Genomic DNA, 17,474 nt, shown 5'->3' with positions numbered 1-17,474 from the left:
CTGTCACTCGTGAACAAGACCCTGAGATACTTAAACACCTCTATTTGGGGCAGGAACTCATCCCTGCTCTGGAGTGGGCGCTCCACCCTTTTCCAGCTGAGGACCAGGGCCTCAGATTTGGAGGTGCTGATTCTCATTCCCACCACTTCACATTCGGCTGCGAACCATTCCAGTCCGAGCTGGAGGCCATCACTTGATGAACCCAACAGAACTACATCATCTGCAAAAGCAGCAATGAGATTCTGAGACAATCCAAGTGGAAGCCTTCCACCACCTGGCTACACCTAGAAATTCTGTCCATTAAATGAATGACTGATGACAATTATGAACAGTATCATGACAAAGGGCAGCCATTACCCACCAGAAACAAGTCTGACTTATTGCCAGCAATGCAGACCAAGGATGAAGAGCTGGTCCAGTGCTCCATGACCAGGACAAAAACTGCATTGTTCTGAGGTTCAACTAACAGACGGACTCTCTTTTCCAGTACCCTGGTATAGACTTTCCCAAGGAGGCTGAAGAGTGTGATCCCCCTATAGTTGGAACACACCCTCTGGTCCCCCTTTCTTAAAGATGGGAACCACCACTTTGATCTGCCAATCCAAAGGTACCACCCCTGATCTCCATGCAACGTTGTAGAGGCATGTCAACCAAGACAGCCCTACAACATCTAGAGCCTTCAGGAACTCAGAGCGAACCTCATCCACCCCAGGGGCCCTGCCACCAAGGAGTTGTTTAACTGCCTCAGTGACCTCACCCCCGCAGATAGACGAGTTGATTTAAGGAGGTCCTCGAAGTACTCCTTCCACCTTCGGCAATGGAGGTGCTGAACATGGTCCATTCTGACTTAATGTCCCTAGTCTCCCTCAGAATGCCATTGAAGCTCTGTCGGAGGTGTGAGTTGAAGATCTTGTGAACTAGGGCCTCTGCCAGGCGTTCCCAGCACACCCTCACAATATGTTTAGATGCACCAGGTCTGTCCAGCATCCTCCCCTGCCACCTGATCCAACTCACTACCAGGTGGTGATCAGTTGACAGCTCAGCCCCTCTCTTCGCCCAAGTGTCCAGAATATATGGCCGCAGGTCTGATGACACAATTACAAAATCGATCATTGACCTACAGCCTAGGGTGTCCTGGCATCACGTACACTTATTGAAACCCCTATGTTCAAACATGGTGTTCATTATGGACAAACTGTGGTTTGCACAGAAGTCCAGTAACAAAACACAGCTCGGGTTCACATCCAGGAGGCCGTTCCTCCCAATCACATACATCCAGGTCTCACTGCCGTTGCCCACATCTGTTGAGTGTTGAAGTCTCCCAGTAGGACAACATGAGTCCCCAGGTGGTGCACCCTCAAGCAGCCCGCCCAGGGACTCCAAGAAGGCCAGGTACTCTGAACCGTCATTTGGTGCATAAGCACAGACGACAGTCAGGACTCGTTCCCCAACCCGAAGGCGCAGAGAACAAACCCTCTCATCCACCAGGAGAAACCACAACTTACAGGCAATAAGCTGAGGTATACTAGGGTACCCACCCCAGCACGCCGCCTCTATTAATGTTATTTACAAATCAGTAGCTATTATCTATCACCTACTCTAACATAATGTTTGTGTAATCAAAGTGAACATCTGTAATGCTACCCTTATGTGATTTTTACTGCACTACGAACTTTAAGTAATTTTAAAAGAACAAAGAAAACAAATTAAATATATACAAAACACAATACTATTCCCTTAAAAGTAAATAATGCTCAAAGCGAGCTGCTTGCAGAGGTGTGCTTCTGGTGTGCTTTTTGTTGATTTTCTTTTTTTTATTTACACAAATAATGTTTATATCTAAACAAAAGTTATTTCCAGACTGTGACTAAAAGTTATTTCTCAAATCCAGGAGATCAAATTACAAAGAGGTAATTTCACAGTGCAAAAAAGGTTTTAAAAAGCAAAAGAGGGGTTTTAGAAGATTTATGGCTTTATTGCTGGTCTTTTTGTTTTCCAAAAGAAAGAATATTAATATTTTAAAGTGTGAATGATTTTGGGTGTCATGGTTATTTCTTTTTGCTTTTTTTCAGGGGGGAGGGTAGATGACTTTTAATTATAGAAATTAAGGTCAGATATATACAAGAACTACTTGTAAGCCTGTTGAGTCAGATACACGGTCTGTGGACTTTATACTTTTTACTGCTTGCACAGTCTGCGTAATGTGTAAATAAATAAACTAAACCAAGAAAATGATAGCACGGCTGAGCTTTTTCCTTTTCTCTTCATTAGTTATTGTAGTTAAAAACTACAACCACTTCCTAAAATACAGCAGAGCAATCACCTACAAATTTAGTATACATACAAAAAAATTTGTGAAGTTAATCAAATGATACCATCTTCTTCTTAAGAATGAAAATGTCATTGATTCCTCCCATCAGCACCATACCTACAACAATGCTATGCGAGTCAACGCACTCGGAGTCTAATTGTATTCACAAAGCTGCCATATGCACTGCTCTGACAATGCCTGGGGCGCTCTCACTTTTTGGTGCAATTGCATTTGTACGCACTGGTGAGATCAGCTGAGGCTTTTGTCGCTGTCTGTTCACTCAATGCAGCCGGGCAGATGGATTGACATGAAAACATTAACTCTGTGTTCTCGTGGCAGATGTTGTGCACTGCTCACAACAAGAAGATTTCAACCGCCCCAAGTGTTTGACCCAAGCCGCAGACTGCATGCCAGCTATTGACGATTTCACTCTTTTCTGTCAGGGGAGTTTGAAACTTGAAAGTGTCTCTCATCTTATGGACTGCTAATAAGTCCACTCCCTTGGAAGAAGAAAGGAGCTCCTAGTGTTAAACTAAACTCAAAGAAAAAGGACATGAGCGATGCATCGGACAGATCTACTAGTCACTGAAGCTTCATCAGCAATAGTCTCAGTGGAAGAGTGGATATCAAGACGCAAAGAACAATGAGAAACAAGGAGAAAAAGGTCAGGAGCAAGTATTTAGTATTAGTATTTAGTATTTATTTATTTATTGTCATTGTCAAGAACAATGAAATTGCACTAAGAGTTTGCAGCAATCTGTGAAAAACTGTGGAGGCTCTGTCGGGGCTGGGGAGCTTGTTAAAATGGATCCAATCATGAACCCCGTAAGTGCCATCAAATTTTTATCCACCATGTAATACCATCTGGAAAGCATCGACTGACAATGGCTTCATTTTTCAACATGACACTACCAATGCAGTAAATGCATACCTGGATAGAAAAAGACGGACAATAGAGCACCATCAGTCATGGACGACTTCAACATTATTGAAGCAGTGTCGGATCATCTTGACAGAGAACGGAACAAAAGGACATCCAACATGCAAAGAAGAGCTTTGAATGTCCTTCATGAAGCCTGGAGAACTGTTACTGAAGACTACTTAAAGAAATTACAATAAAACTGAATAAGAGTTTAGGCTGTGTTGTCAAATACAGATGATCATACCAAAATGACTTTGAAGCTCATTAAAACTGTACAAACTCTGGTTTTGTCTCTTATACTGTATTTCTATGGATGTTTGTACAGTAAATTTAACTCACTTCACATGTTCCTGTTAAAGTATAAAGAAAGGTAGCTCAAGAGTTTGACACTGTATATCTGTGCAGGTCTGCTTTTTGTTTCTTCTCTCAGGTTGTTTTCACTTCTTGATTACTTTCATCTGTGTCTTGCTCTCCTGTGTCTCATCATTAACTATAGAGTTTATCCACTCCTGTCTCCTGTCTCTATTTCTTTGTGGGTGTTAGCTTGTCATGTTACATTACTTATGTAATGTGTTTATGCTGTGTTTTTTTCCTGTGGATATTTTTGGACAATATGTGGCTATTTTTGATTCTACTTCAGTCTGATTAATTAGACTGAATCTGTATCCTGCATTCGGGGTCCTCTCTACTCATTACTGTAAGTTTACATGTTAATTAGTCCTCAGGTCATTCTGTAGGTTTGTGTGGATGTGAGAGTGAAAATTTCATCTCTATGGAAGAAAAATAGAAAAATATTTGCACAAAATAATTTTTGATAAAAACTATTTTTACATGCTTCCCAAGTTGAGTATATTCTGATCCTGTTTATATGGCAGTAAATTAACACTTTATGTGGGCTCTGCTGTTTCTAAGCTACAAGAAACGCTAAATTGTCAGTATATTAAAAAAAAAAAAAAAGAATTCGTGGACAGGTGATGTGCCTGGCAGCTTTGACTTAACGGATTAAATGGTCATCATGGTTTAGCTGAGATTTCAAAGGAATACCCATGTCACCTTTTAGAGGGGGAAAAAAGTAATAAGAAATGAAAGGAGCGACGTCAAGGAGAAGAGCTCTGCAGAAGCACAGAACGAGGCATTCAAGCGCCAAAGCCTGTTGCTGTCATCCACAGATAAGAGCACACGAAACACACACACACACACAAGATGCTCTCTGCCCCATCTGCTCCCCCTCGGGGGATTATCGTCACCTCCAACCGAAAATCAGTTTGTCGCAGTCACATCAGTCTCCTTGTCTACGACTCGCTGTTCATTTTAACAAGCCCTTAAGGTCTCAGTGACACTGAGACAGTTTAGCTGAGGATTTAAATAAATTAAGCCTCTCTTCTTTGATATATATTTTTTATTTATTTATTTTTTAAATGGAAAAAGGAGAAGCGCCGTTAGATCCTGTTGGTCTGCAGCTCTGTAGAGTGAAGCATTACAGAAGATTGTTCGATCCTGGAAAAATGTTTAATTTTCACATGACTTAAAAAGACAGCAGCAGTGAAAGAGAGAAATGTGAAATAAAATATAAACAAGGTGAGAACAGGTCAAATTTAAGGTGCCCTTTTCACAGTTTTCACTTTACTTGTGAGATGATGTGGTGTATGGAGCCGTCTCAGCATCTTAATGAGTGAGGAACTTGATGTTCCCTCCTTTCCTGCACTTGTCACAGTTCAGTTATTGTTGAGAGGCTGAGGGATTTGGTGCAGAACATGGTGTGGGTGTGCCTGTTGTGGTGAAAAAAATCTGTTTGTGCCGTCACTTTGGGATCTGCCTTCCTTCTGGGGAAAACCAAGTTCTTATAGCATAGCTCATTACATCTGGAGAGCAGACTGCAGGCTCATAGTTAGAGTTAAGCGTCTGGGAAAGATGAATACATGTGTGCTTCTGTTACTGTCTAATACAAAAAACAACATGAAAGCATTAACACAAAGTATTAATTCAGTACTTTGTGTTAACTGAGACACAATAGGGATTAAACAGAAGTTTTTGTGCATCATATCAAAGAGACCTGAAAAAAACTGCATATCAGAGCGATACGTGGTGCGATGTCTGGTGCGATGCCTGGTGCGTCACCACGTGCATTGCAGGCTGAACAATGCTTCAAGCTAAATATTGAAGAGATGCTACAACAGGCTGCTGCCGATCATCGAAATGATGACATCCGTATCTGGTACCATACAGACGCGAGCCTATTTAGTCCGTTGTGATGGCAGGCCAACACAGTGATGGCAAGGTTTACCCCTTCTGGTCTGCTTCCAAGTTTGTTGTGCCTGGAAAAATTCCAGAAGGATTTATCCAGGAGTCATACTACTCACAAGTCTGAGAATATGGATACACTGTCTTTGCACTTATATGAATTTGAGTGTAATCCCATTCTTAATACGTAGGGTTTAATACGATTTTAACCCATCTTTGGCAGCTATAACAGCTTCACCTGTTCTGGGAAGGTTTTCTACAAGGTTTAGGAGTGCGTTTATGGGAATTTGGCTCATTTGTGAGGTCAGACAGTGATGTTGGAGAACATCACAACAACAAGAAGGTCTGGCTCACGGTCTACTTCATTTCAGAGTTGTGCTAACCCAGATTTGTCCATTGGATTGGCAGATGGAAAAGTGTTATTCATCACTCCTGAGAGTGTAGTGGTGATGTGCTTTACACTGATGTATCCGACGCTTTGCACCTCACTTTGTGATGTAAGGCTGGGATGCAGCTGCTCGGACATGGAAACTATGAAGTTCTCTACACACTTTTCTTAAGCTATTCTGAAGGCATCATGACTCTGTGATTTTTACGTGGCCTACCACTTCATGGATGAGTTGCCGTCATTCCCAATCATTTCCACTTGGTTATAATGGCACTAACAGTTGACTATGGAATCTTTAGTACCAAGGAGATATTCCGACTGGACTTGATGCACAGGTGGCATCCTATCACAAGCCCACACTGGAGTTCACTGAGCTCCTGAGAGTGACCCATTCCTTCAAAAATGTTTGTAGAAGCAGTCTGCATGCTTAGTTGCTTGATCTTATATACCTGTGGCCATGGGAGTGATTGATACATCTTAATTCAATGATTTGGATCGGTGAATGAATACTCCTTGAAATGTAGAACATCTCAGAATAGAATATCTATTTCTGAGTCTGAACCTGTTGAGGAAAAGGTTTTCAGCCACATTCATCTGCAACCTTATTGTTTCGGCTTCCCAGACATGCCATGAGGGAGGGAACCTACAGTGATGGTAATTCGAAGGGTTTGCTTTCCAGCTCAGCTCTCTTCAGTACAAAGTTTGGAAAAAATGCCCGCACTAGTTCACTGGTCCCATCAACAGGCTCTCAAAATACTCGATCACCCTTGCTTCACGCTAACCCACAAAGAGCAGTGCACCATTGTACTTGAGTGTTAGCCACCTAACACTGAGGGTTACATTCCAGGGACGCCAATGGAGCCAAAACAGAGTGAATCTCATCCCTACCCGTCCTTTTTCACTGAAGAGCTTTTTGTGTACCTCAGCAACGTCTGTCAGGAGATGAGGTGAGGCCACCCCTATATCTTCAAACTGCCTTCGAGACTGAGGACGTGCTCATCCGGTTCAGGAGCACCTCAAAGAGCTCTTTCCACAATATTCCAGTAAGGCTCAGCAGTTCTCGTCTCTGACCAAAAGCTGGCCTGAGGCTGAGCCAAGTCTGCTTTTCTTATTTCCTGCTCCTGATTCACCAGACAGTTTGCTAGGAGCCATCTGAAAGTCCTTCTCACTGAACTCTTCCCAAGCTTGAGATTTTGGTTCTGCCACAGCAGACGCGACAGCCCTTCTGACCTTTTTTTGGTACCCAACGGCCCTTTAATAGTTATCTATTCCAGCTGACCATTAGGTGTTGATCAGCTGACAGCTCTGTTATCCCTACTGCGTCTTGTCTCCTTAATGGCAAATAATTGTCCTTGAACTTTCTATCATTATTATTGTTATTATTATTTTATAGTATTGTTCTGTTTATTTTTATCCTCCTGCTGCTAAACTAATTTCCCCTTGTGGGACAATAAAGAAATTGAATTGAATTGAAATTGAATTGTTCCTCTCTTCAAGAGTGAAGAGTGTCTTGGCAAATACATCAACAACACAGATCAGTGACCTTTCGGTTAAGGTTATCCTGGATCAAGTAAATTAATGCGTGACATTAATTTGTGTCTTTTCTTTTCCAGTCGACACTGTTCAGATTTCTCCAGTCTCTGGATGGGACACCCCCCAGGATCCCACCCAGAGACTGCAACAAGCACGGGTATTCTGAACTGCTGTTTGGTGGATAAGCACAGACGTGATCCTCAAGTTTGGCCAGAAGCTTGTTAGTGTTGGCTTCATGTTTCTGGTCCAAAAGGTACATCCAGCCTTTATACACAGTCAGTATTCAAACCCGTGAGAAGAGCAAAGAAAAAATTGATTAAAACTTCACATTATTAATGGAAAGCTTTTTGGTGGAAATATTTTTAGCTTATGTAATATCCTGCTGCTTGCAGTAATCGGATGATTTAGGATTGTTTCCAGCATCTCAAGATAAAAAATGTTGGTAATTCTTAAAATCTGCACCCACCTAAACAGCCAGTACTGTAACTTCTGGTTTGCTGAGACCAGAATTATTGACCTTTATACATTAAATATGCATGAATGATGTTAAATCTCTGTTTGATATTTCCTTATTTAGGTGAATTTTATGGTGCAAGGCGATTAAAGATTTGTCCAGATGTTTCCACCTTTTGAAAAATATCTTTACTTTGTGTGTTTTTCATTGTGATTACAAAATAAAAGAATGACAAGAGCAGAAAACAAATGAGATCTTAGCAAGAGCATCTAAATTGTACCATGTGTTCTTTCTTTTTCTTTTCTTTTTTTTGGTCATGTCTCAGATGATTTGACAGTTAATTGGAAGAACAACAATCAGACAAACTTGCTAGCCTGCTGTGCACCCCGCTTTAGTCTCTGATCAGCTAACCTAGCGGAGCAGAGCATCTCGGGGCTTTACTCGTTTCTCTGTAAATCTGAGCCATGTTGAAGAAGACTGAAGTGGCGAACAGCTGGATTATACAAACAACGGGGAGAGGAGGGCTCATTAAACCGCAAGTCATTTGTACTTGTGGTTTTGGTTATTTAAGATGATCCAACTTTCTGCCTTTCACTGCTGCCTGCATGTGTGATTAAATTAAGGTCTAATGTCTCGTCACATTGCACCATGTTGTGATTTTAATTAAAAGTCCTCCTATTAAAGGTAAAAAAAAATGTCCTGATCACTGTTAAACTGCAGATCATCAAATACAGCAGCAGTTGGGCTATAACAAAACAATTTATGATGCTATTTTGTGAAATGTCATATTTAATTTCTCATCACTTTAAAATGAGGCTCCGAGGCGAGGGTGTCTCATTTGGTTAAACGTCTGTTGTCTCGACTCCTCTCTCCTCGTGTCCCTCCCTCACCTCCTAGTCACCTCAATTCCTCCTGACATGTCTGGTGGGAGGGGCTAAGAAAGGGGAGGACAGGAGCTGAGGATATGTGGTGTGGGAGAACTGAGAAAGGAAAGCCTCTTTCAGGGCTGTGAGAGTGAAATCAAAATATTTAATACATCTGATAAACCATAATCACGGTTAGTTAGCTAAAACTAAACTATAACTCAGTGTGGGAAATTGTTTTAACTGAAACATACATAAGCTTGTTTTTTTTGGTTTTTTTTAATTGAAATAATATCGTGCATAAAAAAATATACAGGAAAACATTTTTCGTTTGTCAGGCTGGTGTTGTTATGAGTTCCAGGGATGATTAGGGTTTTTCCAGTTTTCATTATTTTTGCACTGTAGTTTTGCATTGTGTATTCGTGATATTTGATTTTGTTGTTGCTTTCTGTTATTTCTTAGTGTTTACCTGTCTTGGTCTTTCCTTTAACTGATTCAAGTTCGTGTTAGGGTATTTCATGGCTTCAATTCGGTGCAGCAAAAATGTTTTCTATCAGTGGTCAGCGGGATGTTGCTCAGGGGAGCAGGAAGGTTTGCATGTTCGAGCTCAAGCAGCAGGAACACTGAGCAGTGTTACATCAAAAGACACGAATCAACCTTGGGATCTTTAAGCGTGGAGACTTTCTAAGTTCACTCGCGCTGACGGAAAACCCACCTTATGAGAACAGACACCCCCACATCCTCACAGTTCTTGTAGACGTGCCCCCACGTGTCCTGGACGATCTCCCTCTCGGTGTCGGACAGCGGCTCCGCGCGCTCCGGATGGTCCTCGCACTCCACCTCTCCTCTCTGCACTCCCAGCAGCTGCGGAGGTGGCGAGGGTGGCGGCGGAGACTCCCGGCGCGACATCCTCCTGCGGCGCAGCAGCCCGGAGGCTCCCAGCAGCGCCCGGGGGAGGTAGGGAGCGAGGGAGGGGGGGAGGGAGACGGAGAGCTGAGACCCCACGGCGGGAGCTTGGAGGAGAGACGGGATGAGAAGAGAAGTAGAGAAGAAGAGGAGGAGAGCGGGAGGAGAGAGGAGGCAGACGGCACTCAGAGCCAAGAAAAGGAAAGGGAAAATGAAGCTCCACTGCCACCCACCGAGCTCTCTCACTCCAAACTCTCACTCGCTTGTACTCCCTCTAACTAAAAACTTCTTTCTCACACTGTTCTGCTCTCTCTCCCCTCCTCCTCCTTCCCCCTTTTCCCTCCCTCTCTCTCCCTCTCCCGGTGAGGGAGATGCTTGTCGGTGATGCTGATGTTGTTTTCCCGTCACTTCTCCTTTGCTTCTCTCTGATCCACTCGCTCTGGGTGGAGGAGATGAGGCGTGCTGAGGCTGTGTTGTGAGGACCTGATGGAATGAGAGCAGGGTGGGGAGACGACAGGAGAAAGAAACAGAGGGGTGGAGAGACCAGGAGAAAGGAGGGGGATGAAAGAGGAGGCGAGAGAGAGAGGAGCACATATCTTAGTGCATATGTGGACACATGCAAAGAGTGAGGACTCATTTCTGTCTACATGGTATATTTTCTTCTACATGCCATCAAAACATGTAAATATATGATTATTAGAGGCAGCAGTGCAACGTTAGCGCAGCAGAGAAACCTTTGCTCTGCATGAGTCTGTGTGGGACTAACAGGATCCCAGTGTCTCAGCATCTCTCAATGATTTAAAGCCAACAACTTTATTCTTTTGTCACTCTTTGCACAGTGCTGTCTTTTAGAGAATAAACGGTGCTAATGAATGAACACAATCTCCTCAGCAACAAACAGAAAAGCCCCTTTATTAGATACAACTTGCTAGTACTGGGGTGGACCCCTTTTGCCTTCAGAGCCACTGCTTCATGGCTGAAGCTGCTTCATTCATCAAAGTGCTGGAAGCATTCCTCAGACATTTTTGGTCCATGTTCACGTGATAGCGTCATAGATTTATCAGCTGCATGGTGTGAATCTTAAAACAATGTTCAGGTAGGCTGTGGTATTTTAATAATGCTGAACTGTCACCTAGTGTTGTCTTCTGCTGCTGCATCTTACCTGATTCGACGTGTTGTGTCTTTAGAGATGCTCTTTCTCGTGAATTGATTGTAAGGAGTGGTTATTTGAGTTACTTTTACCTCTGGATCTGCTCAAAGCAAATCTATCCATGCTCCTCTGACCTCTGATGTCAACAAGGTGCTTTTACCAGCTCACTGGATATTTTTTCTTTATCTGAAAGTTCTCTGTAATCCCTAGAGATGGTTGTGCAGGAATATCCCAGCAGATCTGTGAAGTACCAAGACTAGGCCAATTACATCGTGTTCAAATTCACTCAAATCCCCTTTCTTCACCATTCTAATGCTACAGGTTAAATGCATTGAGTTGATGCAATATGATTGACTGATTACACATTTATGTAATCAACGCCTATTCAATGAGTAGTTGAATAGGTGTACCTAATAAAGTGTCCAGTGCAAGTTTTTCCACTTGGGAGCTGGTGGAAAAATCAAAAGCAGAGAAAAAGAGAGCGATGTTGGGAATTCTCAATTGTTGCTAAATGTCTGATGCTTGTATATAAAACTGCTCACTGATGCTCTGTCATTTTAATGCCTGGTAATTCATCCACTTGGGGCCTTTTTAACCTGGAGCTGGTAGAAAAAATATGAGCAAAAGACATTTCCATTCTGAAACCAGTTAATTAATAACAGTCTTAAAAACCCAGACAGCCTGGCGTTCATATACATCACACCTAAATAACCAGTCTGTCAGCATGCAGGGTGGGGTTAACTTGCCAGATCTGACATTTATCTTTTACATTTTTAACATGGAGCTGTGCAAAAAGCACCATGAGTGTGCAGGGTTGTACAGTGAGCATGTGCAATCCTGCACAGCTTCCTTGTATAAAGCTTGATTTTGCCCATGTGAGAATAAGACAAATAACAGTGCTGTGTCTTTTTCCTGCCCACTCTATGCAGAAAGCCTGACCTAAACCAAGTGATGTCTTTCCAATGAGGATGCATTTGAAGCGACTTCAAAAAATGTCAGTCTGATTCTCCCAACATTATCTAGAGGTCATGTGTGAAAATGGCATTAGAGTAGTTTTACGAGCTCCAGCAAAGAGGCAGGAATTAATTTGCATACCTAGAGATCCACGCATGGAAAGAAGCTAGCAGCGTGCAAGGCCTTACATCAAGGCCATTTAAGACATTAATGGATTATAGTCATAGTCAAAAATAGTTCTATAAATGTATTTTGATAAACTGAGCTTAGCTTTTAAGGGTTCATTAGTGCCAAGTCAGGAAGTTTAAGCTGACCTTGCTAACACCGTTTTTCATAGTTTTCTTTTAGAAAACTATGTTGAACAATCTCAGTAAAATTAAACTGTGAAGTTGATAGCCATGAACGTAAAACAATAAAATATTCTGTAGAGTCACTGCTGTCGATCCAAGATTAATAAAGGAACAGAACCCTTTCACATTTAATCCGTTTTTCCAGAAATAATAACGTATCCTCGTTTACTTCAAGCTTTGAAATCAATCTTTGTTCTACTGCCTCAAAGTGGATTAGGAAAAACTGCACATTCAAGCTCCCTCAACAATCATAAAATGTTACCTGAAAATAAAAGCAAGGCTATTAAACAGATCCAGAGAGGTGGATGATGAGGTGCTTTCTACTCATGTGACCACAAATTGCTCACATCATCTAAATATGTAAGATTTAAAACAAAAAAAAGACAGAGAGAGAGAGAGAGAGATCTGACACTTCTTCTCACTTGTTTTCGGGATTATAGAGGTAAAAATATCAAAAAGCTGCTCCCTCCACTTTCAGCCTGCCAGGTTTAATTTACCATGCTTTCATCACTGGAGATAATTACACTTACCACTGCTTTCTATACGGTAAAGCTGGTTGACCTTCCCTATCTGAAAAATCTAATAACCACCAGTACTCATACAATGGGATAGAAAATTGCCATCTTATATTTCATCTTTGCTACTGCTGGGACTGCGACACATATTTAAACCATTTCACTGACTGGTTTAATGTATCAGGAGCCCTGAACCAGAACCGATGTAGGAAAGCCTGTCTTTGCAGTTTGAGCAGCAGTCTCATGGATAATATACCACATCATGTCCCCTCTCTGTACCTCAACAAGCCAACAACAACCTCCACCTGCCTGCGATTCCTTTACAAGCTTGTTTAGTGGAATATGTCTGCTCTTATTGCTTTTGTAAATGATGGCAATTTAATTCAATTCTGTTTTATTTATACAGCACCAAATCACAACAAACGTCACCTCAAAACACTTTACATAGTAAGGTAACGAAAGAAATCCCACAATCACATGACTTGGGAATAGTGGGAAAGAAAAGCTCAATTTTCACAGGAAGAACTCCCAGAAGAGCCTAGTTCTGCTAGAATGCTCACCTAACAACTTGTCACCTCACATAAAAACAAAACCAAAAAACACATTTTAGAAAAATTCAAAAATTCACATTTTTATACCCAAATTTGAGTATAAAAGATTACATTAAAAAATTTCTGGATAGCAACAATAATCATATTTTTATATGATTATTTACCATTTAAAAATATCATTTTAATTAAAGAGCTTGCACCTGCTGGTGGATTAACCAATACAAGGACGTAAAAAATGATTTTGGTCGTTTCCAATACTGTTAATTTAGGGTATAAATCTTAGATTAGGTGGTGGTCTACCACATTAGTTAAGCATTGGAAATGATGATAATAATGAATATGATCAAAACTGAGTCCTGTTTCAGAGCTTTGTCTTGAGCATTTTGGCTGCATCACAGGTCACTCGGCCTTAGAGAACTCCTTTCTCTATATTTATGAATTAAATTTAAAACAATGACAGATATGTTGTAGTCAATAGAACTTGAAACTTGCAGCTGAGGCTATAATATCATCAGGAAAGTGTTTTAATGAAGTTATATGTGAAGATACCCAGGTACTGTTTTCCTATAGACTTCAATATATCTGACCTTTTTTTTAAAAAAAAAAACACCAGAAGAGTCGCCCCCTGCTGGCCTTTAAGAAGACTGCAGATTAAAGGTGCTGCACATTCAGTCTATGTCTATCATATTTATACAATCACCATGGCAGCCTGTGGCTACATAATGACAGGATATGATGTGATAGGAGTTTCCTGTATGTTCATTTTGTTATCATGGTTATTTTATTATTATTATTATAACACTGTGAACATTGTATCCTCAAGTAGCCAGTTAACAGTGTTATCTTTAAACTGTCAGGACTTAGTGATAGATTTAATTCGGTTATATTTAAGCAGAGGCAACTCACTCATAAAGCGCCACATTTTAAAACAAACAGTTCATAATATTCCCCAGAGCCCAGGGCGAGAGATGAAGTATTCAGATTCTGATGTTTTACACATCAAACAATCATATTTACCATTTCTACAAGAGCAAATGTCTGAAGTTTTGCTTGTAAAATTAGTGAAACTGTGACAATACTGTTTTTTAATTAAAAACAGCTACTGTTTAAAGATCTCCAGACTGACGTAAATGATCGTCTATTTTCTTATATAACCATTTTGCTTGCTCTCGTATTGAAAAAATAAATATATTCACTTTTCGTGGCAATAAACAGAGTAGGGCCAACTTATTATTGTACAGATGAGCTGCAGGGGCTATTGTCAGAGGGCACCAGCATAGAAATGAGTCATAATGTAAAGATGGCATTGAGACAAAGAAAACAGTACATGCTTTAAAACTCAAGGAGAAGGTTCTGCTTATACACAAACTCTCTCTGGACATTGCAGTAGACAGTTGAGCAGGTCCGGAGGAAGCCGAGAACAACATGGCCCTGGAAAGGAAAGAGACCAGACCAGAATGTCATTAAAGTTAATGCAGGCTCCTGCATAATCACCATTTCTTTCTCAATCCTTCAAATAATATTCGAGCTACTCCGAGTGCTGCTCCATCATGTTTAAAGCCTGTAAATGCCTGTTTTCTTAGATGTGTGCCACCTGTATTTTACCGCACAGCCTTCACTACGGGCTTTCGGTACAGTCAGGTCTTTTAAGAGGGCCTTCCAGATCATGACCTCAGCGTCCTGGAAGGTGGTTGTTTTCAGGAGAAGCTTTGTGTTCGTGAGTGGTAAGAACTGCTGCAAAAATGGGACTGAATAAAATAAAGAGACTCGACTATAAAAATATTTCAGACTCATTTGTGTGTGCTTTTTTTTAACTATTTAAAAAACTGTTTTGATCCGGTGAAGAAAATTTGATTTTCAGAACTCAGTGATAGAGAAAATTGCTTATTAAGATGTAGATTTTTGCAATGAGCAAGCGCCAAGAGAGCACATCAATCTATATTTGTGCAGAAGACTGAAGGCTGTGCCCGAGGAGGAGGTCAAACATTTATCTCAATCCAATCTGCCATGGTGGTATTGAAAACGCCACATTTGGCATTCCTTATTTAAAAAAGAAAAAAACTACTAAACTGCTGTCTAGACAAAAGCAGCAGAGGGGTGGTGGAGGACGATGCTGCTGACAGGTCTATTATGCCACAGAGGCGACTGGAGAAGCCGACAATCGAGAGATGGAGCTGTCACAGCATTTTTCAAAATGGCAGATTTCACTGCAACACCAAAGGGTGTCACTCTGTCACTCGTCAATGCACGATGCAATAACTGCCTCAGACGTCTTGCATCTGTCACAGCTATGCTGGTGCTCACTATGTAGCATGAAATATTGAAAAAGAAGAAAACTGCTATGTGTACTGTGTTGTGAGTGCCAAAGCTGTGTGCGTTGCACGACTGGGACATTTATGAAGGAGGACAAATGGATAGAAAACACAATCAGAAGCCTGACAAACTCCCCTGAGCATGAAAATCACCATGGTCAGTCTGTCTTGTCTCTGCTAGCCAGCTAACTAGGCCTCTTAGTTAGCTAGTTTAGTGTTTTCTGTTAATTTATGTTGTAAATTTATGTTGCATGTAGCACCTTGGTTCCTGGAGGAACGTTGTTTCGCCTCACTGTGTACTGTTAAACTGTATATGGTTGAAGTGACAATAAAGCCAACTTGACTTGACTTGACTTGAAGTGTAGTTTTGACAATACATAAAGTATATAATCATGTATTTGTTAAGCACTACACAACTCAAAGAGTATGTGAGTAACAAAGGCTTTAGCCACTGACTTCAACTGGACCCATGAGGCTCAAAGTCAGCAAAGTTTTAGTTTATGCAACTGCTGCCCTCTACTGTCTGCTGCACCCATAGTAACATGAGGCAAGTGTACCAAAGACTTTGAAAGAGAAAATAAGCTGAAACCTTTGACTTCTTTCCAAAAGACTGGAGGTCCACACTGAGCTGGTCTGGTCTCTCTTTATTTTAAAAGTCCCTTGATGAAGTTGGGAAAAAAATTAACAACACTACAAAATTTACAATATTATATTTTTAAAAATTGTAGATAAGATAGTATTTACAAACACTATGAAAATAAAACTCAAATTTAAAAAGTAGACTATATCATTTTGATCCACTGTCAAATACTTTAGTATTTTTTAATTTAGTTTTTTTACAGTAAGACGGTATAAATGTTAATAACTTCAGTAAATACCTAAAGATTTTATTTATTTTTCATTCATTTTATTTATTAGCATTGAGATTATTGTTGAGAAGTATAATTACATTTATGATATGACCTTAAAAATGGTTAGAAAAAAATATTAATAAAAGCATGAAAATTTACTCTGAATCCTCATGTAGCTAACATGTTAGCAAGATGCTACATGAATAAGATACAACTTTTACTGCTTTACTTGTATGTCAGTGCATAGCTGAGTTAGATATTAGGCTATTTTGGGCATTTCTAGTTGGTGTTCTGTTAGATAGTTTGTGTTTACTGCCGTGCTATGGAAAATAATCTGGTTTGGCGCTGTTTTATTTATTTATTTGATGCTAGGTTTAGCCTTAATAATGTTTAATCAGGAAGCACCAGCTGAGGCGTGATTAGCTTTGAATACGTCACTAAATTTCCTGCTCTACTTGGCTGACTCAAAGTCTTCATATATCACTACAAACTCTTAATTCTGTGATTTCCAGACCCGGTCTGGGAAACTTTGGGACATTTTGTAAAGTAATTTGTATCAGCATCTCTGATGAATTTCTCAGGGTAAGCACCAACTCTCTGACTCCATCTTGTGGTCAGTTGGTGTTAATGCAGAATGAATAAACCAGGCTCTTCACCAGTACTGAACAGATGCAGAGAAGCGCAGTTCCTACAAGACAAACATGCACAATCGTATAGGTCGTTTTTCTATTTTACCACTTAGTAGTTTATTATAACAAACTTTAAGAATCTGTCTGTGGAGCAAAGAGATTACAGAAGAAGTGAAGAGGCACATACAATATATTTACACTTAAGTATTTTTTTTAAAAACTAAATACCTTGTTTTTGTTTCACTGATTTATTCAAATATTTGTATGTGAAGCAAGTGTTTACTAAGACAATGTGGACTTTTTCTTAACAGACGTACTCAGTTACTTGTGCTTTGTTACGTTTTTCTTTACTTTTTTCTTATGTTTTTTTAAATACTGGAAGTGTCCACAGTCAGCTCACCAACTTAAAGTTAAAATCTGCACTCTTTCAGGATTGTACCTGTGGCAAAACATCAGTTAATTCCACCTTTAGTTATTTCTATTATTAATTAATATTATGTTCAGCGGTGCTAAAGTATTACTCTTATTTAGTTTAATTTTTTTA

The 17,474-nt window shown here is 40.4% G+C and overlaps 1 protein-coding gene across 1 annotated transcript in view; it reads right to left on the bottom strand.

The window, feature by feature from the left end:
- Positions 1-9,621, bottom strand: part of cygb2 (cytoglobin 2) — a 34,832-nt gene extending 25,211 nt beyond the window's left edge. Inside the window, exon 1 of the mRNA XM_085356117.1 lies at positions 9,428-9,621. Within this exon, the coding sequence (XP_085212243.1) occupies positions 9,428-9,621 (194 nt within the window). The remainder of the gene's footprint in view (positions 1-9,427) is intronic.
- Positions 9,622-17,474: the final 7,853 nt, after the last annotated feature.

This window comes from Diplotaxodon limnothrissa, linkage group LG6 (assembly GCF_057381915.1).
Source record: "Diplotaxodon limnothrissa isolate DT_005_m linkage group LG6, D_limnothrissa_male_GT1.1, whole genome shotgun sequence".
NCBI classification, from domain to species: Eukaryota; Metazoa; Chordata; class Actinopteri; order Cichliformes; family Cichlidae; genus Diplotaxodon; species Diplotaxodon limnothrissa.
The sequence above is the reverse complement of the archived record's forward strand: the minus strand, read 5'-3'. Positions and strand labels throughout refer to the sequence as shown.